This window comes from Triturus cristatus, chromosome 3_2 (assembly GCF_964204655.1).
Source record: "Triturus cristatus chromosome 3_2, aTriCri1.1, whole genome shotgun sequence".
In the NCBI taxonomy this organism is placed as follows: Eukaryota; Metazoa; Chordata; class Amphibia; order Caudata; family Salamandridae; genus Triturus; species Triturus cristatus.
This window is the reverse complement of record NC_140584.1, coordinates 618,101,759-618,125,003: the sequence shown is the minus strand read 5'-3', so window position 1 is coordinate 618,125,003 and position 23,245 is coordinate 618,101,759. Positions and strand designations below refer to the sequence as shown.

At 44.3% G+C, this 23,245-nt stretch overlaps 1 protein-coding gene across 3 annotated transcripts in view; it reads right to left on the bottom strand.

Annotated features, from left to right (window-relative positions):
* The window catches only part of TMEM138 (transmembrane protein 138), a 66,147-nt gene that overhangs the window by 32,182 nt on the left and 10,720 nt on the right, over positions 1–23,245 (bottom strand). For all 3 annotated transcript variants that reach the window (XM_085648518.1, XM_085648520.1, XM_085648519.1), the window contains exon 3: positions 14,709–14,880. In XM_085648518.1, the coding sequence (XP_085504644.1) occupies positions 14,709–14,880 (172 nt within the window). The remainder of the gene's footprint in view (positions 1–14,708; positions 14,881–23,245) is intronic.

Below are 23,245 nucleotides of genomic sequence, written 5' to 3'. Positions count from 1 at the left end.
TCAATAACAGATTAAAAATATATATATATATCTATATATGAAACACATAACCTGCATAATCACATAACAGGCATAACCTGCTCTATCATACACGAGGCTACATTCAACTTAATAACACTAAGAGATCCACATACGCTGTACTCTACACTCACCTGTCAAGAGCTGTGCCATAGTGCCCGAACAACACACCCACAAGATGCAGGTGAGAATTACCTAACCTGATCATAGGCAGCTTAATCATATAGAAGGCTCCCAGTTGTCTGTTTTTATTGATTTTACAGATACATATTGATATGACATTGATAATTAGTAGAGCGCTCGACTTCCCAAGGGTGTCTGGCGCTTGTATCTGTGAACAATGAAGGTAAAAACAGGTCTGTGTGAAAGATAAAGAGGTGGTACTTTGCGAAAAGAGCGGTAGAAGGGTGGGTAATGCTTTGAGGTGCAGGGTTAGCGTATTCCACAATTTAATGGGGGCATCTGAAAGACTTCTACCTCGCCAGAATGCTTTATTGATTTTGGACCTAGCCATTGGTTTAATAGAGCTAGAACGGAGGGGGTCTTCTGGGGATATACCAGCAGAATACATTTGTCAGATAGAATGGGCCTGAATCGTGAAGTGCTTTGTATGCCAAGCAAAGCGCTTCAAATGCTACTCTTTTCGTGACAGGGTGCCAATGAAGCATCTCATTGATTTGTGACTCTGGTGCGTATTTTAGGATTTTCATAAGAAAAGCTGCCGCATTTTGAAGTATTGGCAGTTTATTCATCTGCCTTTTTTGGATGCCCATATAAAGGGTATTACAGTAATCAATCTTAGAAAGGAATAGTGTAATGATAACGGATTTGTGTAAATCAAACGGGATGAATGGATGGATCTTTTTTAATCTTTTCAAAAGATAAAAACAAGATGATGTAGCATGATTTAGCTGGTCTGAAAAAAGTACCCTGGCTGTCGAAAAGGACCCCCTCATTCTAACCTTGGAGACAGGGGAAGGAGTGGAGGGGGGGGGGGTTGGGTCAGGAGAGGGCCCAATTCCTGAGGCCAGCAAGTGGGATTGCAGAAGGTTATTTCTTTTCCAAAAAGTAGGACTGCCGCCTTCTCAGAGTTTAACTTAAGACAATTGTCTCCCATCCAACCTACAACCTCACACATACACTTTCTGAAACGTTTGGCAACCACTAATGGAGCCTTCAAGATTGAAACTACAAACTACAATATCATCGGCATATGATACGGTGGAAAAACCAAACGACCTACAATCACAAAACCATTTATTTTCCTGACTGTCTGTGTGTACAGTGCTTTTGAGAGTTATCTAGGGAGAGAGCAGCCTCAGCTGGAGAGTGCTGGATGACTGCAGCTTGGGGGATGCAAGCCACTGGTATGAAGTCCCTGCCAGTACTGGAGAAGATACTTCTACTGCTGACTCATCTATACTGGTTGTATGTGCAGGAAAAAGTTGCTTTCCTACATCACCAAAGCCAAAATGTAAAGTCAATGGCTCAGTGTAACCCTCCTTGAAATGCCACGGCCTTGTATTGCTCACATGAGCCTTGCAACAGACATCTTGAGCTGCTGCAGTGAGACGCTTACAACGGATATCACGTCTATTGCATAGTTCTCAATGCTGTGACTTATGAGTTACAAAGCCAATGATTGTGCAGACAGACACGCTTGGGAGTTTTAAAAAAAAACTAGGATGAAGTTTTCGAATGAAGCTTAAACAGCTGCATATTCACACGCATTTGTACTACAGTACTAAGGTTTTAATATGATTGTACTAAAACCCAATAGGCATCCAACAGCGAGAGTACTTCTATTGGTTAAATACATTTTGAAATGTACAACATGAATCTTCATTTTTCCAGAAAACACATGGATCAATAGAGTTAAATAAAACCTCAAAAAATATATAATTGAACTAAGAGTCCTAACTATATTCTGAGCCATATCTCAACAACTCACACACCATATCTAACCATATAATGAATTACTGTTCAAGAGGATATACAGGGCCACAACGTGTTTAAGCACACTAGGCCAGATGCAGAGCCCAATCCTAGTCTGGGCCCGAATCTGGAACATCTCACAATCAAACCATCACATACAGCACCATCAGTTTGCCTATTCACAAACTATGTTCCATCTAATCATACAGTGTGCCAAATGCATATAGCCATATAGTAGCATTCACTGCTTAATGGTCCACCAGGCTACCCCCTACTTAGTCGTACACTAACTTGAAGCAGACAAAGTCATACCCAGGCATAAGCAGAAAGAGGCATGGCCTGTCTAATTACGCACTACCAACATGCATAGTAAGAATAGCAAGGAAATTGTGCCTGAAGACAACAGACCAGATTATCAGCAAGACAAACCATGCCTATTCATACATAGGGCAATATCTGCACAGAGGTACTGGAACTAATAGTGAAATACTGTGGCTAATTGCACTCAGACATAAGCTGCCTAATTACCTTCCAAATCCCTAAACTGCCAAATCATACACAAGGCCCAATTCTAGCTAATCACACACATGGCCATATGCATACTGAACTCTATCACGCCTAACCCCACATTGACAATGCATGGAGCAACAAAATCAGTGCGTCATCACACTCGAAGCAAAAAATAAATAACCTGATGAATCACACTAGCCAGACCAAGTAAAAACAATAACGATGCCCTCCCCTGATAACCACGAACCATACCCTCTCCTGCCTAGTTACATAGCATGATATATCACACCAAATCCTATGCACAATGAGCCATATACTCGTCTCATCCTGCTAGACTCTTATACGCACATAGCAAAACCATGCCTTATCTTACACACAAACAGAAACACACATTATTCTCATCAAACCACATGGTATAACTAACCTAATCACTTACTGGAGCATAACCATGATATTGTTTCCACCCATACAATGACAACACACATCTGCGAGTAATTGGAATAAAGTAGAGGTGTCCTTGTAAGAGAATAGATTGGAACCAATTGTTTGAAATTGAACTTAGATTACAAAGGAAGGGATGCTGTTGTGTACGAATAATTTGCTCAATTGTCCCAAAGCCTGACTTGCCACTTCCACCTTAGAAAGGCAGTTTCCAAATTCCCAAAAAATAAAAATATGAAAAATCAAATGGGGCACGGATGTTAGCATGAGACTTCATACCAGGATTTGGCTAAAAGAAGCGTAGAAAAAAAAAGTTGCATATGAAGACAACCTGCATACCAGATTCAGCAAACACAATATATTCAAAACATAGCAACACTGGAGATCTTTCAATTGCGTAAGCAAGATGCAGGGTCAACTCTTAAGTGAACAATCCTTTGGCATCCAGTAGAGTAGAGACATACTTTGAAGACACCCTGCTTAACATTTAAATAATACATCTTGAAGGCCAACTGTACTTGCAAGCAAAGGTCAATACTTATGTGTAAAACATTATGTTAGAAATCTCCTGGCCTATATTTGCCGATAATTCCACAGGCCAGGTTTAAAGCCTTGGAATACACGGTTTGCCTACACTGGCTACGTTCAGGAAGGTATTAAAACATGTAATGGCTTATAAAATGGTCAATCTGCCTGACACTTTCTTGACAGTACCTCTTTTCAGACCCACGTGTGATTGGCTTATGTGTTACACACTATAAACATTTTTTTAAAATCTCATTCTTAAAAATACCCTACTCATTCATAAAGAGGGCAATTTACAAACCAAGCAAAACACTGCCATAGAACACGTTGGGAAATAATCTGCCTGATCACACTGGGCCACTTAATCACCAAGCCATACCCTGCTTATTCACATTCAGTGCCATATATCCGTAGGTTTGAAGATTCACAAACTGACAATATACACATGAAACGTCTGGCTTATCACATACTTGGTAGCCCTACTGCTCTTTATTTCACATTGTACCACTTCTGCCTAATGGTGCCTGAATAAATGTGCACTAATCCATACCTTGCCAGTTTTCACGCTGGTCCATCAGCACACCGAGCAAAACATTGCCTCATTAAAGCCTGTAATAAACCATGCATGAATGACATACTCTCTTCCAGTGAATCACCAGGTTTATACACTGAGACAGCAAAACCCTTTCCAATGAGACACTAAGCTAATCAGAGAAACAATCATTGGCATAGCCAATTGGTCTCGCCTTTTTGACCCTATAAGTGTGTAGCCATGCAGCACAATATCCTGGGTTCTGTTCCACCTGGGATTGAAGGGGCTGCTCTGTGGGAGGAAACAAATGACAAGGAAGCAAGCCCATCTATTATTCTATGACTCAGTATTGGAAATTGGACCCTGTAAGTGTATTTAAGTGCACAACCAAGTTTTACTTAAATATATAAACTGCTTTACAAATTGGGCTACATTTCACAATCATTGTTCACATAACTTTTATAGATATTGCACAAACGTCTGACACATTAAAGAATGGGTGGCTGCCAACTGATAATATCTCAACAAATCTCCATTCCTAACAATAGATTCAAAGGAGAAAACCATCAAAACCGAGCCAACAATAATCACAAACTGCACCTGATTAACTGACATTTCTGAAAACAATAATGTGTAGATAAAGAACAAGTTCAAGTCCCTACTCCACTTGCTAAACACTGCCTGCCCCACTAAGAACTGCCTCCTAAATGTTGGGTCTTCTCCCACGGTTATTACTAAGACAATAATTCTTAGGTATCCGTGGAGTGAATTAGATGCACTCCAGCTACTTGGAAATACTGATGTGAAGCACAGAATGCTTTAGAGTATTTAGACACGTGGGCGTTACAATGCACACTGTCCATTGACTGCAAATCAGTTCCTGAACAACATCGCTGTATTGGCAGATCTGATACAAGCAATGCACACAAGGAAGTGTTCACAACCAGTCCAGACTTCAATACAGATTAATCAGAAGACCAATGAAAATAAACACTCAAAAAAAGAGTGGACACAATCCAGAGTCATTGTGGATGCCCAAGATTTGTCAAAATAAATGCACTCTCAAACCATACTTTACATAGCACCATAAAATGCTAAATGAAACAAATAAGTTGTCTTAGTTTTGAAGCACTAATGCACAAATTGCCAAAAGAGAAATTGCCTTCATTTTATCTTCAGTCACAACTGGAGGCTGGGACTGCATCCTCTCCTGATTTCTGTGAAGCTGATGTATCCTTGCTATCAGTCCAGATAGGATAGAAAAACCACAGCTATTATACATTGCCCTCAAACAAATATAATTATTTTTTTAAATGGGGCGGTTAGGCTCCTTGCTATCACATAGGGGGAGAAGAAACCACCAACAATAGAGAAGGAGAGGGGTTGCTTTCATACAGTGGGTCTGAGACAGCCCGTGACAGCAGAGCAGCGACCTAGCTGCACACTACAGCAAAGGAAATGATACAGGAGGAAATGGATGTTATGTGTTATCACACACATAAGAGTACAAACAGGGGCCCCATATGCTATAAAGCCTTAGCCATCGTTGTGCTGACCCCATATTAAATGCCCCTGTGGCACCTAAACTAAAACAGAAACTGCGTAAAGGTCCTCACTGCCATCAAACTAAATGAAACTCATCAATGCAGCCATTACAGTAAGGGGTTAAAGAATACAAATTAAGATCATAAGATAATTACAGCCTTCCCTGACTTTAAAAGATTTCAAACCGACAGTATTCAAATTGTATGGGTGCTGTTGATGGGGAGACATGTTAGTAATGCTTATTACAGTGGGGTTTAATGAAGAGGCGTCTTAAATCTCCATATCAAACTCAATAAAAATGACAAAGTGCCGTAGTTACAAAAATCAAGTTCAGCCGGGATCTGCACGGAACTCCTGGCTATGTCACGCTGTTTCACCCACCATCCAGCCACAGCATGTACATGCCACAAACAACATGAAAAGGCATCAGCGATTCCAAACCAGACATGACATGGCAATCTGGATGTCCTATTGTTAACAGTGGGGACGGAGTGTTTTGCCAGTGAATTGCGGCCGCTTCGTATTTCTCGCTTTCTTTTCCGATGTATTTACTTGTCATATCTTGCTACCTAAATCAAAATCTCTTCCCAGAACTCCTCTGAGTCTCTTATTCATGCCATGACTTAGAGTGGGGACATCCAAGTTGTGCGCTTGCTCCACTGAGGTGGCGGCAACAGATACATTTTGGGCGCTCTGTGGAAGTGCATACCTTGTAGAACGCAAGAGAGAGCTGGCCAAGCATCTCATCAAGATGTCATGTTCACGGCAGTCAGCCCTCCTGAAGCTCGAATTGGAGGCCGTCTGCTTTTCCGCCAGCCAGTGGGGGAAGTGCTTTAAAATCAAGCTTCATATGTGATTGCAGCAGCTCCGATCAGAGCACAACGGCTGGTCTATTCGAGAAACCGGCCGTGAGGAAGTTAAAAGCGAAGTGGAGAATGAGATTTGCTAAACGAGCAGGCTCAGCAGCGATGCGGAATGGTTTTGGGGGAATGTGTAAAATCTTCTTATTTTGAAGTCTGAGAAAGAAAATTACCTTGAGAACGAAAATAGCGTCTGATATTTTGATCTCCGTTTTTGAATTAACAGCAAATGTGAGGAGATAAGAATTGCATCCCTGTTTACACAAGTAGAGCTCGGTGCTCGGAGCAACTGAAAACATCCAGCACAGGTGTTAAAGGCTCTTATCCAAAGGGAAAAGTAAACCAAAGAAAAGGAGGGTCTAATAGGAAAGATGAACCACTTAGAAGCAAGGATGAAAAATTGTCTAGCAAGCGCGACAAAGAATTTTCAATTCTATTAAGGACACGGAGGCGAGGATTATGCTTCTCTTTGCTTTACTGCAAACAAACAGCAGCCAATAAAACAACTTTAAACATCAGCATACCCCGGAAGTACAACCCCCTCCAGTAGTATGCCCCAATCACTGTCCACACTATCACATATAAGGTCCGAATTACGCCATTACTTCCTCTTTCTTTGCATGAAAACTTTTCAACACAGTCCACCAACTTGACCGTCGAACACTGGACCACCGATTGCTCCATCGACGTGCGTCCAACCTTGAACCTTGAATATCCTCTCCGGAAAAGACGACAACTGTCCTCTGTCCAGATGAATTGACCCCCGATGAATCGAATCATCCCTGCCGATGCCAGACGTCCTGAACCTCAAGATTGTTTGGTCTGTTCTCCTGAAATGAAAACTGACATCGTGACACCCGTACAAAACAACTATGAAGTCAATGTACAGGATTATCGGGTGGGTACAATATCATAATAATTACATCAGTATGACAACATGCCAATTGCTTGGGTGGGATAATCCTCGCCTCCGTGTCCTTAATAGAATTGAAAATTCTTTGTCGCGCTTGCTAGACAATTTTTCATTCTATGTCAGTCCACGGAGGCTCAGATTATGCTAGTTTAAAGTTGATTTACCACCACCGAAGCTACATCCACAATAGGTTTATGATAAAACGTTTTAAATGTTGAATCAGTCGACCAGTCCGCCACAGTCATGATGTCTTGCAACCGGGAACCCGCCCCCAAAGACTTAGAGGCCATAGCTCCCCTAACAGAGTGAGCTCCAAAAATGGAAACATCCACCCCCGCAAGGCCCAGTAACCAAGTGACCCACCTGGCCAGGGTTGCAGATGAGACCGGGCGAAAAGGTCGCTGAAGAGCAATTAACAATTGTCCTGAAACATCAGATCGAAATTCCCTAGTACAATCTTCATAAACCTTCAAACACTTTACAACACACAGCTTGCTGTGATGAGGAAAAGCAGGATACGTAATACACTGAGAATGCGTCTTAGTACGTCTGGAAATCGTAAAGGAAACTCCCGAAGGAGTAAATACTCTACCTGCCAAATCCAGTGCTCGCACATCCGATACCCGTCTACATGAAATTAAGCACAGTAGGACTGTTAATTTTGCCGATAATTGTTTCCTAGAAAGTGCCTCATTATTTGGCCAATTCCTCAAAAAACGCAAAACCACCGACACATCCCAAAGTGCGGTGTACCGAGGTTGAGGAGGGTTCACCAAACGAATCCCTCGCACTACCTTGCAGACCAAGGGATGTTCCCCCACTGGCCTGCCCTCCACATGCGGGTGACCCGCTGAAATAGCCGATCGAAAATTATTTACCGTCCGGTACGCCAAACCGGACTTGGCCAATTCCGACAAGAAGTTCACTATTAGATGAATATCGGATCCCACAGGATCACACTGTCGCTCACCACACCAACTAACCCACCGTCTCCAAGCTGATTCGTATCGCTTGTGTGTGGATGGAGCCCAAGCCTGGGACAAGAAAAAGAGAGTGTCTTGCGAAACTCCCGGCACCTGCCAGCGACGCCTGAAAGTCTCCAGGCCATGAGGCCCAGCTGGTTCTGCAACACCAACGGGTTGCGCAGTCCCTGAGGATCCGTGAGGATGTCCGGAAACGACCGAAGTCGCACCGGAGGCGCACAAGTCAAGCTCAAGGCGGTTGGAAACCATGCCTGCGCCTTCCAACAAGGAGTAACCAGGACTACCTCTGCTCTCTGTCTGCGCACATGCGCCAACACTCTCGGAATCATGACGAATGGTGGAAAGGCATATAGAATGCCCGTCGTCCACGAGTGAAGAAAGGCGTCCGATCCGACCGCTAGAGGGTCCGGCCGCCAACTGTAGAACCGCGGCAGTTGAGTGTTGAGTCTGGACGCAAACAGGTCCAGCACACAGGGTCCCCACTTGAGATTCAGCGCTTTGAAACAGTTGGGATGCAGTTTCAAGTCGCTGCTGTCCCGCAAATGCCGTGAATTCCAATCGGCAATCACGTTGGACGACCCGGGAATATATTCCGCCGTCACCACTAGACGATGGTCCAGGCAATAATGCCAAAAGTCCTTGGCTATCTCCGCCAAGAGGCGAGAGCGGGTCCCTCCGAGGCGATTGATGTACCTCACCGCGGACACATTGTCCATACGTAGAAGAATGCAACAAGACACCTTCTGCGGGGCCAGAGTTCGAATCGCGAACGCCCCCGCTAGGAGTTCCAAGCAGTTGATATGCAACTTTAGTTCCTCCTGAGACCAACGACCCCCTGTCTCCATGGTCCCGCACCGCGCTCCCCAGCCCCAGCGACTCGCATCTGACTCTATCACGACATCCGGGCTGGAGGAGAAAATGGCCTCGCCGTTCCAGGCCTCCATATGGTCTAACCACCAATGGATCTCCGTACGAGCCTCCGGTGAGAGGGCTATCTGTTGCGCATACGAGAGACCCTTGCGTAGATGCAAAATTTTCAGTCTCTGCAGGGCCCTGTAATGCAAGGGCCCCGGAAAAATCGCCTGAATGGACGCCGCCAGCAACCCTACTAGGCGAGCCAACGTCCGTAACGAGATTGTCGGAGAGGCAAGCGCTTTCCTCAATTCCTTCCTGATCACTACTCTCTTCTTCAAAGGAAGGAGCAATTGGCACGTGAGGGAGTTGATCTGAAAACCCAAGAATTCCATCGATTGCGATGGAATCAGGACTGATTTCTCCCGATTCACAAGGAAACCCAACTCCTGTAGCAGTTGGAGAGTCCACGTAAGATGCCTCAACAAGAGTTCCTGTGACTGTGCCATAATTAGAATGTCGTCGAGGTAAATGATCAGGCGGACCCCTCGTTCTCTCAACCATTGGACCACCGGCCTCATGAGTTTGGTGAAACACCAAGGGGCGGAAGACAGACCAAAGGGCATCGCGGAAAACTCGAACCATTGGTCGCGCCAGAGAAACTGGAGAAACCTCCTGTGTGGTGGAAAAATAGGGACCGCCAAGTAGGCGTCCTTTAGATCTAAACGAACGAGCCAGTCCTCCTCTAAAAGGATGTCCCTCAACAAATGGATGCCCTCCATCTTGAAATGTCGGTACACCACCCAAGCGTTGAACTCTCTTAGATTCAGCACCAAACGGAACCCTTTGTCCTTCTTCGGGACTAGGAAAGTCGTGCTTACAAAACCCCGAGGATGGTGAATAGCCCTCACTATTGCACCCTTCTGGAGTAGTGCCTCCACCTCCCTGTCGATGAAACTCTGTTCTTGTAGGGAAAAATGGAGGGCGCCCGGTACCCGACTCTGAGTCGGAGTGCTGTAGAATTCTATGTGGAAACCCTGGACAGTTTGTAACACCCAGGGATCGGCCGTAATCTCCTGCCACCTGTGAAGGAACAACGCAATACGACCTCCCACCATGCATTCTGCGGCATTCAGCATCGTTACCTGAATAGGAGTTATCTCCGGAGTTCTGCTGTCCTCGATAGGATCCTCTGTGGCCTCGACCTCGGCCACCTCTATTGCGGGAGGGGTAAAACTGCGACCTCTGACCTCCTCTGCCTCTTTGTTCCGCCCCTCGGGAGGTCTGGTTGTAACCACGGCCGGACCCTCGACCTCTAGCGCGTCCGGCCCTATCAAAAACACCAGTGTGGAACACTTTCTTGATGTTAGCTTGCGCCTTGTCTAAAGCTGAAAAAGTGGCCACGTACTTGCCCATCTCCTTGACGAATTTGTCGCCAAACAACATGCCATTGGCCAAAGAACCCGGTTCGGTCGTGGCCATCTCCGCCAATTGAGAATCTATTCTCATCAAGAACGAGCGCCTCCTTTCGGTAGACAGCGCCACATTTGCATTTCCTAGAAAGCACAGGGCCCACTGGGCCCACTCCATAATCTCAGAGGTGTCCAAAGAAACATTCTGATTTTTTGCGTTGACCGCCGCGTCTAGAATTTTAGTGAGTGGCCCCGAGACATCCAACAACTTATCCTGGCATCCCCGCCAGGCTCTATCTAAGCCCTTTTTCGGGTCTTTAGCGAATTTTCGCATGAATGTGGCCATATTAGGATCTAATTCCGGCGTGTCCGCCACCTTGCCAGTCAGGGATGGTCTCGGGCATTCTGAGCGCAATGTGGCCCGCACTTCCTTCTCGAAACCCTGTCGCAAGTTCACCCCTACATAATGTGCCACTTCAGGACAGGGAACCCATTCCGAAGACCGTGGATGAATAAGGCTCTGCGGGTCAAACAGCAGATTTTTAGGAACCTGGCTGTCATCAGCTTTGTAAGCAGTATGCTTCACCTTATGAGATTTCTTTTTGGGTCTCACAGACTCGTCATCTGAGTCGGACGTGGTAGTAGTAGCTGGCAACGAATCATCCGTGTCATACGCAGCCATGGAACCATGGTCCCTCATTACATTCTTTGCCATTCGTGCCAAAACCTTGGCTGAGGATCGCGAAGTGCCTGCATCACTGTGCTTGGACTTCATTTTCCTCTTGCCATATTTAAGGAGGGGCTTAGTAAAAGGCTTGAGGGCTTTGATTAAGGCCACATTAACTGAACCCTGGACGTGGGTATCCAGGGCTTCCACCAAATTCTCTTCCAAGTGTTCCGGTTCCTCATAGTCTTCATAATTGTCACATTCAACCCACTGGTCCTCCTCTTCGGCGTAGTACGCCATTGCTACAAGCTCAGAGGAGTTGGAAGAGATTCACGGGGGGGAGCAGCCCAGGGGTCTTACAGAACCTGCTCTCAACAAGGAGCACCGAAGAACAACCTAAACTAAAGGTTCTGCGCTATGATCAAGGTGGAAGGAGCAACCCCAATACACTCCCCTAGAGCAGCGCTCTAATCCGGTCACACGCTCCGGTAAGCGTTCAGAACTTGAGGCCAGAGATGTATGCAGTCATGTGGAACTGAGCGCGAGGAGCCGTTCGTTCAAATTGAGTGAAGAACGAGTTCGCGCGCTCAGCCAGAGCGTCCTGCTAACGACGCGACCGCTCTCTGTGCACGAGCGAGTCGCGTCTGCCTCCTCCTTCTCCACCGCCCCCTAACGCCGCCGCAGGCTATCGACGCGCGCGCGCTGTGAGGCGCCACAACCTCAGCGAAAACGGAGCCGAGAACAGACGTTCCGGAGCCGCGTCGCCGTCAATAATCAAGTTATAACAACCATGCACACAGGTAAGAACGATAATATTAACCAACACACAATATCCCCACACTCTACCAAATACTGATAAAAGTAAGGGAAAAGCACTTATCTGCTGCTGCAGCAGCAAAGAAAGAGGAAGTAATGGCGTAATTCGGACCTTATATGTGATAGTGTGGACAGTGATTGGGGCATACTACTGGAGGGGGTTGTACTTCCGGGGTATGCTGATGTTTAAAGTTGTTTTATTGGCTGCTGTTTGTTTGCAGTAAAGCAAAGAGAAGCATAATCTGAGCCTCCGTGGACTGACATAGAATTTTTTATGGACACTGAGAGAAACAAATTAAAATTAGCTAAGCCCACAAAGAAGTATATACTAAAGTATATACAATAGGTCTTGAATGCTCGACCTAAAAAAAGACATCAAGCGCAGCAAAAAAAGGAAAACAATGGTTGTATAAGCTCAACAAACAGAAAGACATCAACTGGGAATTGTACAAATGTAGTGGAAAATACAAAGAACTCAAAGCAAACACAAACTAACAAAGCAGTGATGTGGCAGTCAAAAGAACAACAGTAATCTATCTGTATAAGGCTGACAATCGGTGCCAAGTATAGTGGCTTGCACAAACGAGCATTGGTAAACACAATAGGTCTCGCCTTTGGGACCCATTTGCTTTGCCAATGGTTCCAGCATTCTGCAGAGCACTCCTGAGGCATGGCTTTAATAAAAAATAAAAATAAATAAACCCTATAAAATTATCTGCCTTTATTTTGTAGGGGCATGCATAAAGCATGCACACACCGACAAAATGAAGTGCGCAATTACTTCATTTTGTTAGCCAGTCAGTAAACACAGAGAAAAAAGTAGGGTGGGGAAGCAACACAGATGGTGCGTGGGAGGGGAGAGCAACATAAGAGTGCAGGAGGCAGAGGAAGGAAGACAGAAGGTGCAGGTGGGTTGGAGACCAAACAGATAATAGAGAAAGTGCAACTGGGAAGTGAAGAGCACCACACAGATGAAAAAACAGAGGATAAGCACATAGGCAACAGCAACATGAGTGAGGTAGAGAGGAAGGTGCACATGACAGAGATTGCTAGAAACTACATGCACTCTTTAAGAATGCTTAGACAAATAGAAAAAAGTAGTACTCGAAAAGGGAGCACTGGAAGTACACAAATAATGTGCCCATGTTCCAGGGAGAGGGACAAACACAAGAAGTGGAAGAGAAGCCCTCACACACTAAAGAAGGAGAAACAATCAAAGACTGAAGCCAACCAATGCTAAGCAATCAGTGGGCTCTAAGCCCACTGTAAGCTGCCAAAATGCCTTCCAAACTACAGTGCATGCGCAGTCTATGGCGAGACTTAAAAATGGCATACTAGAAGGGTGCTCAGAGTTGCTGGAGAAGGGCCTCATTCATGCCATATATTTAGGTTATCCACGTCATATACATGTAAATAAAAATCGGGGCATGCAACTTTTTTTGTTTTTTCTTCAACCATTATGATATTTTATGGAAAATGTGACAATTCCCCAATGCATGAACATTTTTGGCACAACTATACTTATTTAACACGAACAAAATGGTTCTGTAAAAACAGTTTGTGGATTTTCCCTCTGTAATGACCTTGTACCCGGCAAAATTCTGCAAGTTAAACTTGGATAGAAAATGTCTAAACATTTGTTACCTACCGTACATAGATAAGCTTTACAAAAAGTAAAATTGCAGAGACATTATTAGGCATTTATCTTGTAACGTGGGTGAGGTAGACTGGAATGAAAACGAACTCACCAAAAGAAAAATATCACATGGGTAAAAGTAAACTGGGCAACTTTGCAGCCTCCACAAAGTGCGCATCTGCAATTTTGCATGTAAAAGAAAGAGAGAAAAAAAGACCTACAAACTGCAGACAAAAGCACTTGCAGGGCAGTAGAAAGAATAGTGCTGAACATTCTCCTAACATGCTGTGCATCTGGTCAAGGGCCCCTTCTAACCAGGATTTAAAACAAAACCCTACTTGGAGACATAAACCCCATATTTATGTTGGTATGCCTTTGCCTGGGATTAAGGTTTGTGTCCTTCACTGCAAGTCTGCTAAACCAAACACAACCTGGAGACACTAATCCCAAGAAAAGCCATACTCTACCTAATCATACTACAGGGCAAATGCACATCCAGCCATATATTGACTCATAAATGAAACAAGGCTATATTTAGATTGGGCAAAACTCTGCCTAACTACACATTGAAGATCCAGCCTAGTAACTCGCCCACACAAATTCAAGGCCATAACCTACATGGTCAAACACCAGTCAAACCATGCCAAATTACACACGGAAACACTGTCCAAAACACCTTGACATACTTTGCCTAATCACATGCCAGGTCTTATCACGTACCGACGAGCATCTGCCTCATAATCCAGTCCATGCATGATAAACAGTGCCCCCTAAACACATGCTGACAAGCCCAATTCCAAACACACTAACATTCTGTTAACACATCCGTCCTATACACACTAACAGTGTCCCCTCAGCCTGTACCTAAACATCTGGGTCATCTGCAGGAACACAACTTGCAGTCCTACACAAAATGACCCTTTACTTGAGAGATCAGTGCCCACAAACTCACAAACTTAGCTTCAACACTACTAACAATAACTCCCATCCTTTACCAATAGCCTTGAGCTAGAAAAACTAATAGTGATTGCTGAGCCTACTTTCACATGCTATTTGTCCTTACCATCACCCAGACGTGGAAGGCAATGCTCAGCCCCAGGTACACAGCCGAAAGGAGGATGGTGCCTTTAAATTTGTGGAACAGGAGACTAACTAGGCCAGCCTGGAAGACGAACGTGTTGAAGAACATCAGGAAGAGTGTGATGACATTGAAGAGGATGGCAATGTCCTGAATGCTGCAAAGACACAAAGCCAAGCAAGAAATTTATCGTACAGTAACAAGGTTCGTAGAGTATCTCACCAGAGACCATTTCTAAGAAACCACCGTCAATTTGAGTAACACATAGTCTAAATGACTGTAAATAGAGACTGGAAGACAAGGTATGAAAAAGGAGGATTTGGGGGTTAAGAAATGGAATAAAGAGGCATGAAGAGTACATAGAGGGTAGGAAAAGGAGGATTAGGCAAGACAACCGTCATTGGCTCCTAATCCAGAAGTGAACTTAACTCCCTCAGTTCATTTTGTTCATAAAGCTTATTCACACATTTCTAAATTTTATAACGGTCACTGGACTGAAAACATAGAACACTAAACATTTCTAGGTGGTTGTATTTTGGCCTCAAGCACATCAAACCAAAGCAACAACAGATACAGACAGCATGTTCAATTAAGACTTGTTTTTTTTTATATACACAGTGATCCAGCCAACACTCAAAGTAATCCTGTAGGAAGGTGGAGTATTATGTGGCGATACTGGATAGTCTTCACATGCAATAATCTCACAATACCCCCAAAAAAGCTCCTTAGATGAACAATAATAAATCCCAAACTCAGTCCTGGTAGAGTGGCGAAGAGCAGTCAGGCTTTACTAGAGGAACATGTGTTAAGCATATCAGAGTACCAACATGGACGATAAGTAATTGACACGACTCTAAATAAATCCGACACCAGTTTATAAGAATAGAGAAGATTTTTATATTAATTTAGACACCAAAACAAACATGATCAGATTAATATAACCGGAGTTGTAGATTTTAGAAGAAAAATATAAATCACAGCAATTCAATACTGCAGAGCTTTTGCATTGGGGTCAATGGGAAAGTGTGGTAGTGACAATCGGTCACATACTTGCAGGTCGAGTTGCGTGGAACCCAAGGAGGGTAAAAGTGATGTAGGTCACAGGACCAAGCCACAACAGTCAGTTAGATTTTACCTGGCTCAAGAAGCCCGGGTGCAGGGTTGTCCTGGCTGTCCTTGGTGTTGAAGCAGGAGCCGCAGGAATGCTGGGTTTACCACTTTCATGATGCTGGTGGGGAACATGGTGCAAAAAGTTAACAACGAAGCACCTTCTGACGTCGGATGAAGGCTTTGCAGTGTTACCTCTAGGCACAGCGTCGAGTATAGGGGGGGTTGCCAGACTGGCGACCAACAAGCCTGGCAGCAGTAGGCACAGCAGAAAGTGATTTCAATGTCTGGAGGTCCTGGCGAGCACAGTAGCAGCCTGACACTTCTTGGAGTGTGGGAATATGTTTGCCGCAATGCAAGGAATCATCTACTTGTGGGCGCTGAATTGGAGTGCCCCACAGCCAGCGATTCTTCGGATCCTTTATGCTGTTTTTACCTGCGGTTGCAGGGGACTTGTGCCACTAGTCCAGTGGAGTTTGGTAATACCTTTGGCTCTCAAAGGGGTCCCTCTGTCTGGGGGAAACTAAATTTGGTCGAGGACAAGCACATTTGTGCAGTTCCAGGAAGGTTGCCAGAGTATCACCCCTTTGGTTTGTGTAGCTCCTGTTGCAACAAGGACAAAAGAAGAGACCCGTGTCTGTGACAAGTCAGATTGGCGGTTCTAATATCAGGGGTAGCCCTTAAATCCTAGATTATGAGGCATTAGGGATACGGATGCAAGTGGCCAATCTGCCCCTGAGGTGACTACATCCAGTGTTGTATGTCACCCATTCTATTTCAAAAAGCAAACTCCCTTTGGGTTTCTTTGAAGCATACACATCCACACTAATTTCATGGCTGTTCGGTCAATCACCAAAAGTAGAATAGAAACCAAAAGATTCCCATACAATATGTTTTTATTAGATCCGATCCTTTAAAATTTGAGAAAATATACAACAAAAAATATTTTTTTTTAACATATCTATCTATATATATACCAAATATTAAAACACAGTTCATATAGAGAACATGGGAGAATCTCACAGACAATAAAATATCCTAGACCAAATGGGTCTGAAATCGCACATCAAGTCAATTAATTGTTCCGTTGTCTTAATCCTGTGATTAGATCTAGAACGGGTTATTTAAAATAGAGCATAATGTATTGGAATACTGATATTAAACGAGACTGTAACATTGATACCCAGTTCGCTCAAAGTTGGGCAATAGTGGCTTGTATTGCACATGCCTTTACTTTTTGAACCGCGTTGATTTAAATTATTCCATCTACACTATTAACATAGGGGAATTTTATTGTTGTGTTCTGAAATATAAACTATATTATATATATATATATATATATATATATATATACATACACACAGATACATTATTCCATCTATACTATTAAAATAAGGGAATTTTATTGTTGTGTTCTAAAATATAAATTAATATATACAATCCAAAGAGATATGAGGCTAGCATCCTCTTCCAAAATGGATGCCATTTTTGTACATGTATAGTACGTTTTCTATTATCATATCCTCCCACTTTGCAAGAGACAGGAAATAGGGAAAATGTCCGTGAAACCTGTTCATGATGGCAGTCGCCGGGGACTGGTTTAGTCCTCTTTCTATAGCTATGGTTTAATTAGTTTAGCGGGAGGCCGGCTATATTTAAAAGCCACCCGGCTGGTGCGACAGTAACGATTGCGCACTACGAGTGATTTTGGAGCCCGCTAGGAGACTATTGTGTCCCGGTATGAGACCGTGAACATGGAGGAATGTAGCTTCAGATGTAGCGTAGCTTAATAACTAAATTGGCATGTTTGTTTAACAAGGGTTTTTCCGTTCGGCAAACAGCCATTTGGGGTACTTTCAACATCTCATTTTTTACATAGGTAATTGCCATTTAAATGGGTTTATAAGTAATCATATATATTTTGGATTAGGGACCGCACGTTTTAAATTAGAAATATATTTTGTACTTTTGCCACCCGTACTAAGATAATAAAGTGGCAGGGTCAAATAGGTTTGTTTATATTTAGTGCCAGGTTATATGTATAATAATTCGTTAATAAAAAAAAATTTCAAAAAAGAACATCTGGACATTCAAAAGGTGTTGAAAGGTCGACTTATGTTTAAACTTATATTGGTGGCCTGTCAACACATTCAGGCATTCCTACTAAGATTCTATTCATTAAAAATATATCCTAATATGTTTACGCAGTGTTCCTGGGGACTAAAGGATGCAGTCCTGGTAGCGTAGTTGTCCCTGAACTACAGCCAAGTAACATTTTTTGTAACCCAGTGCTGTGAATTCGACCAGTACGAGGTTAGCGCTTTATGCTTTGCGCGTTTTTTAATGCAGATATTGGCGGTTCTGATCAGTTCTTGACTCCTATCAACCAATGAGGGACCAGTGATTGGGGAGCCTTTTGGAAACAGGAAACCAACGGTTTTTAGACCACAGCTCCAGTGGCCATATGAAAAAGAACTTTTAACAAAAGGTAGAAAACCCTTGTTTTCAATAACCGAGGTAGTTAGATAGAGAACCGTCAAATATTGAATTGTTGTATTTATTGTTTTTTTTGTATTACTCCTCCGTTTACAGGATTTTTGGTAAGATTGGTTCCCATCCCTACAGACAGATGTTGTTAATCAGTTTGCAGTGTACAGGAGAACACGTGTAAAAGGTAGAAATTAACTCATGTGCTAAGAGAACTACAATCAGATAGAGGTTGAATAATACATATCAGTATGTTTTCCTCTTTGTGTCATTACTCACCTTTAGGTAGTCGGCGATAATCCGTACTGACATTTGGAGGCTTATGTGAGCGAAGACTCCATTGGGGAGAACTCAGATTAACCCGACATCCCATTTATTATAGTGGGTCAGGCCATTGTGCAATAAGTATGAAGAGTATGTTCGTAGTGTGATGCAGTATGACTAGGTTGCTTGCATTTGAATGTGAATCACCATGGATAGAGCCAATGATTTAAATATAAATGTTTTTATATTTATTTTGTCATAGTTTTATTGTGAATTGTTCAATGTTAATATGATATATCAGAAGCTACATAAAAAATATATATAAAAAATGAAGAAGAGTTAAAAAATGTTTTTATGCCATGTTTCACTGATGACTGTGTTGGGAGACACCATAATAGATTTGTAAGCCTGAAGAAGGTGGTTTACCAGAATATTCCACCCAAACGCGTCGCTTTGTGTTTAGAAGTCACCCAAACTACACCGGTTCTACCAGGTGTAAAAGAATTGTCTAAAGTGTTGAACCAGTGATTAGAACATTTGTCCTTTTGACTTGGTGTGCGATTTCAGACCCATTTGGTCTAGGATATTTTATTGTCTGTGAGATTCTCCCATGTTCTCTATATGAATTGTGTTTCAATATTTGGAATATATGTAGAGAGATATGTTTAAAAAAATATATTTTTTGTTGTATATTTTCTGAAACTTTAAGGATCTGATCTAATAAAAACATATTGTATGGTAATCTTTTGGTGTCTATACAACTTTTGGTGATTTGACTGAACAGGCATGAAAGGAGTGTGGATGTGAACGCTTTAAAGAAACCCAAAGGGAGTTTGCTTTTTGAAAAAGTGTCTATTTCTGGTGTCCCGTACCTTTGGCAGAGAAGGACCCCTCTCTTTATATTGTGATGTCACCTATTCTACCCAGAACCCACTATTCATTACTTCCTTAGCTGTACAGATCAGGTAGCCCACTCTAAAGGTGTGACTAACCTTCTGGGGGAGTACACATACTAAATGTCTCATTTGCCTGCCTGCCTGGGGGCAGGGCTGTTTCCTCCTTTGTGAGGCAGCCTGATTGCATATCACAGGCAGTGCAGCATTTAAAGCTTACCGACTTGAGGTGCTGGTTCACTAGCCAGCCTGTCAGGGAGGGAGGTGTGCCCTCCTTCCCACCCAGGCCGTTGTCTCGGGACTCCTGGGAGAGTTCACGCCTCCTGGGAGGGGGTCAGAATCCTGTATTGGCAGCAGCAGGTGTGGGCTGGCAGCCAGAGCACAGGAAAGGCTGGGGCAACCAGGTGGGCAATTCTAAGGTAGCTACCTGGGAGCATGCAACATAATCCACAACACAAGATTTGTGTCAGAGGTGATGAGGCGTGTTGTTTGATACCAAGCACAACATATTTAGGCAGTACCATAATGGAGCTGCCAACCTCGGGTTTGCCTGGGTGACAGCCCATGTTATCCTGTGGACCGTCAATCACGTATAGTATCCTTTAATGGTAAAGGCCGCTTTAAGGACATATAAGCTTGCACTTACATGACCACGCCTTAAATATAATGCACCATGCCTGCTGGGCTTTAGGAGGCCTTCCTTAGGGATGACTGGCATATATTAAAAATAGTGCATTGACTTTGCCACACATGGTGAGGGGAAAAGTAGAGTTCGAGCCGTTTCCACTGTTCATGTAGTCTGCAATGGCAGGCCTGTTGTCAGTAGTTTATTTGGGTCAATCAGGGTGGGACAAACAGTGCTTCAGGTCCGAGTGACCCCTTAAACACCATGCCTGGGTACCACTGGTACCATATACTAGGGACTTATAAGGGTGTTAAAGTTCTATGGCAATTGGGGTTACCAACTCAAAAAATATCAGTTTTAGGGAGAGATAACTAGCACTGGGGCTTAGGCAGTAGGCTCTAATGTGCGTTCAGACTTTCAGAGGCGTAGCCATCAGCAATGAGCCAAAAGGGGGAGGGCAAGCAAAAATGGCACTTTTCTACAATCCATTTGTATTTCCCTCTCCAGCAGCCTGCTAAAGTCTACTGTCCATCTTCCTAGAGTACTGTCTTTAGGATCTTGCCTTACTTGATGCTTGAACTAAACTCCTGAAGCTACAGTCCTGATATATGGTGTTCGGTTGTCAATGGTTCCTAGACACTGAAGTCTGGAAACAGGAGACAGGACTCCTTCAGAATTATAAGGTATTTTTGCCAAGAAGGGGTGCTGCTCTTCCTGTAGCACTTCCATTTGGTAGAAGATGGTAGTGAAAGGTGGACTGTAGTTTCTGCTGTTTAGAATGAGAAGGATCCTTTAAGTGAGGCAGCCTTTTGTCTCTTTTCTGATTACTGTCAGTGTGTCTGCTAACAAGCTAGGTGCAGAAAGTTGCATGTCTGTTGTGGTAACTCTGGGCTTGAGACTGCCCTGCTATGAGAATCATTACGCTGCACAAAGACTGTGCCTGGAGAACAGCCTGGAAAATGCAGATGAACAGGGAACCATCTCAAACCAGTTCTTAATGTCCAGATAGTGAAACCACATCCCCAGTCTGCTTACACTGACTGACATATTGCTCCAGTCCCATGTTCTCTCCAACCAAGGAAGGGAGTGCTCAGAGGACTACTGCACTGCAAGAGCTCGTATCTTCCTGACAATCTTTCCCGCAGAGGTGAATGGACATACCTGCAATCTGGCCTTTGTGGAAGTAGTAGAGTCTCTGGCTGAAAGCTTCTTGAAGCCAACATGCTACTGAGAGAGGGAAGGAGCCTGCCAACCCTGCAGAGGTGAGATGGACTTGAAGCGCCACAGCAGACTTACCCCCCAGTGCTGTGTACGTCTGCCAGCTGAAAGAAGACTTGTGACAACGATCTGCATGCCACGAGACTATTAGGCAGCAGTATCTCCGTGAAAAGAGAAAAGCAGTTCCAGGAGGGAACAAAAGTTTGTGGTTGTCACTACTGTCACTGAGAAGTATGTGCTATACCACCTTCACACAAGCCTGTGCCATAAATGTGCAGTGCTGCTGCGAGAGACCCCAAAACTGCTGCCCTCATGCCACGATTACCTTTGATTTTGGCGACCCACCAACTGCATCTCACTGGTGACCAAAAAGAGCGTCCACCATTGCCAGAGTCGTTGCCTACCAGTTAGGATGTAGGATAGCAGTGCCCTGTTGTCATCCTGCTGCTGCCCTCTCCAGGATTGTGGGTCATGCCTCCAGCCATCATCCCCCCCCACACCCCTCCAGATGCGACAGTGACAAGTGCTATGGGTCCTCTTCGGATGCTGGAAAATTGACCCCAAGACCTGAGCTGTGGTGAGACTGTACAATACAAGAGACTTGCCTGAAAACAGAGCACTAAAACTGAACCCTGGGGTAATGTGCATATGCTTTTGATACATCCCCAAGGAACGCTCAAATGCCATGGAGAGACCTACCTAGACCCACCAAAGGGGGTCGGGGAGACAACCAAGATAGGAGGAGATGGGGCAGAATACAAGGCGCATTACCCCAAGCAGAAAATTCGGACTGTTTTATGTGCTATGAAGTATTAGGTTTTAAATGTGTTGATTAAAGCGTTTTTTTTTTTTTTACCAAAGAGGGCACACTAGGTTGCACGTTGAGTCATTGTGCTGCTGGGTGAGGGCTAAGTGTTGGGTTTGCACACCCTCCCACTGTCTGTGAAGCCTCTGATTGCTTGACATCGCTACCACTGAGAGTCAATACTCTTACACAAAAGACACACAAGGAAACAGGACAATGCCATTAAAGGGACATCAAATTAACTCTGACCAGAGGTAAGTGCTACTCCTTGAACTATTTTTTATGTTGTGTCTAGTGTTGCACAGAGGTGCTTTCTTGTCTTTCACCACAGTTTTACAGATATGCTGCTTTGTTGTCACAGGCACACTTACAGTATATTATATGCCCTAAAACAATACAGTTAGTCTGCCAATGTCACATAATCTTCACTAATAACGAGGATGCTGAGCAATTTAGATGCCTTTTATCAGAAGAGAGAGAGAGAGAGAGGAGGGTGGGGGGGAAGAGAAGAGAGTGGGGGGGGGGGAAGAGAGTGGGGGGAAGAGAGAGAGTGTGGGGAGAAGGGGGAAGAGAGAGTGGGGGGAAGAAAGAGAGTGGGGGGGAAAGAGAGAGTGGGGGGAAAGAGAGAGTGGGGGGGAAAGAGAGAGTGGGGGAAAGAGAGAGTGGGGGGAAAGAGAGAGTGGGGGGGAAAGAGAGAGTGGGGGGGAAGAGAGAGTGGGGGGGAAAGAGAGAGTGGGGGGGAAAGAGAGAGTGGGGGGGAAAGAGAGAGTGGGGGGGAAAGAGAGAGTGGGGGGGAAAGAAGAGAGTGGGGGGAAAGAGAGAGTGGGGGGGAAAAGAGAGAGTGGGGGGGAAAAGAGAGAGTGGGGGGGAAAGAGAGAGTGGGGGGGAAAGAGAGAGTGGGGGGGAAAGAGAGAGTGGGGGGGAAAGAGAGAGTGGGGGGGAAAGAGAGAGTGGGGGGAAAGAGAGAGTGGGGGGGAAAGAGAGAGTGGGGGGGAAAGAGAGAGTGGGGGGAAAGAGAGAGTGGGGGAAAGAGAGAGTGGGGGAAAGAGAGAGTGGGGGGGAAAGAGAGAGTGGGGGGAAAGAGAGAGTGGGGGGGGAAAGAGAGAGTGGGGGGGAAGAGAGA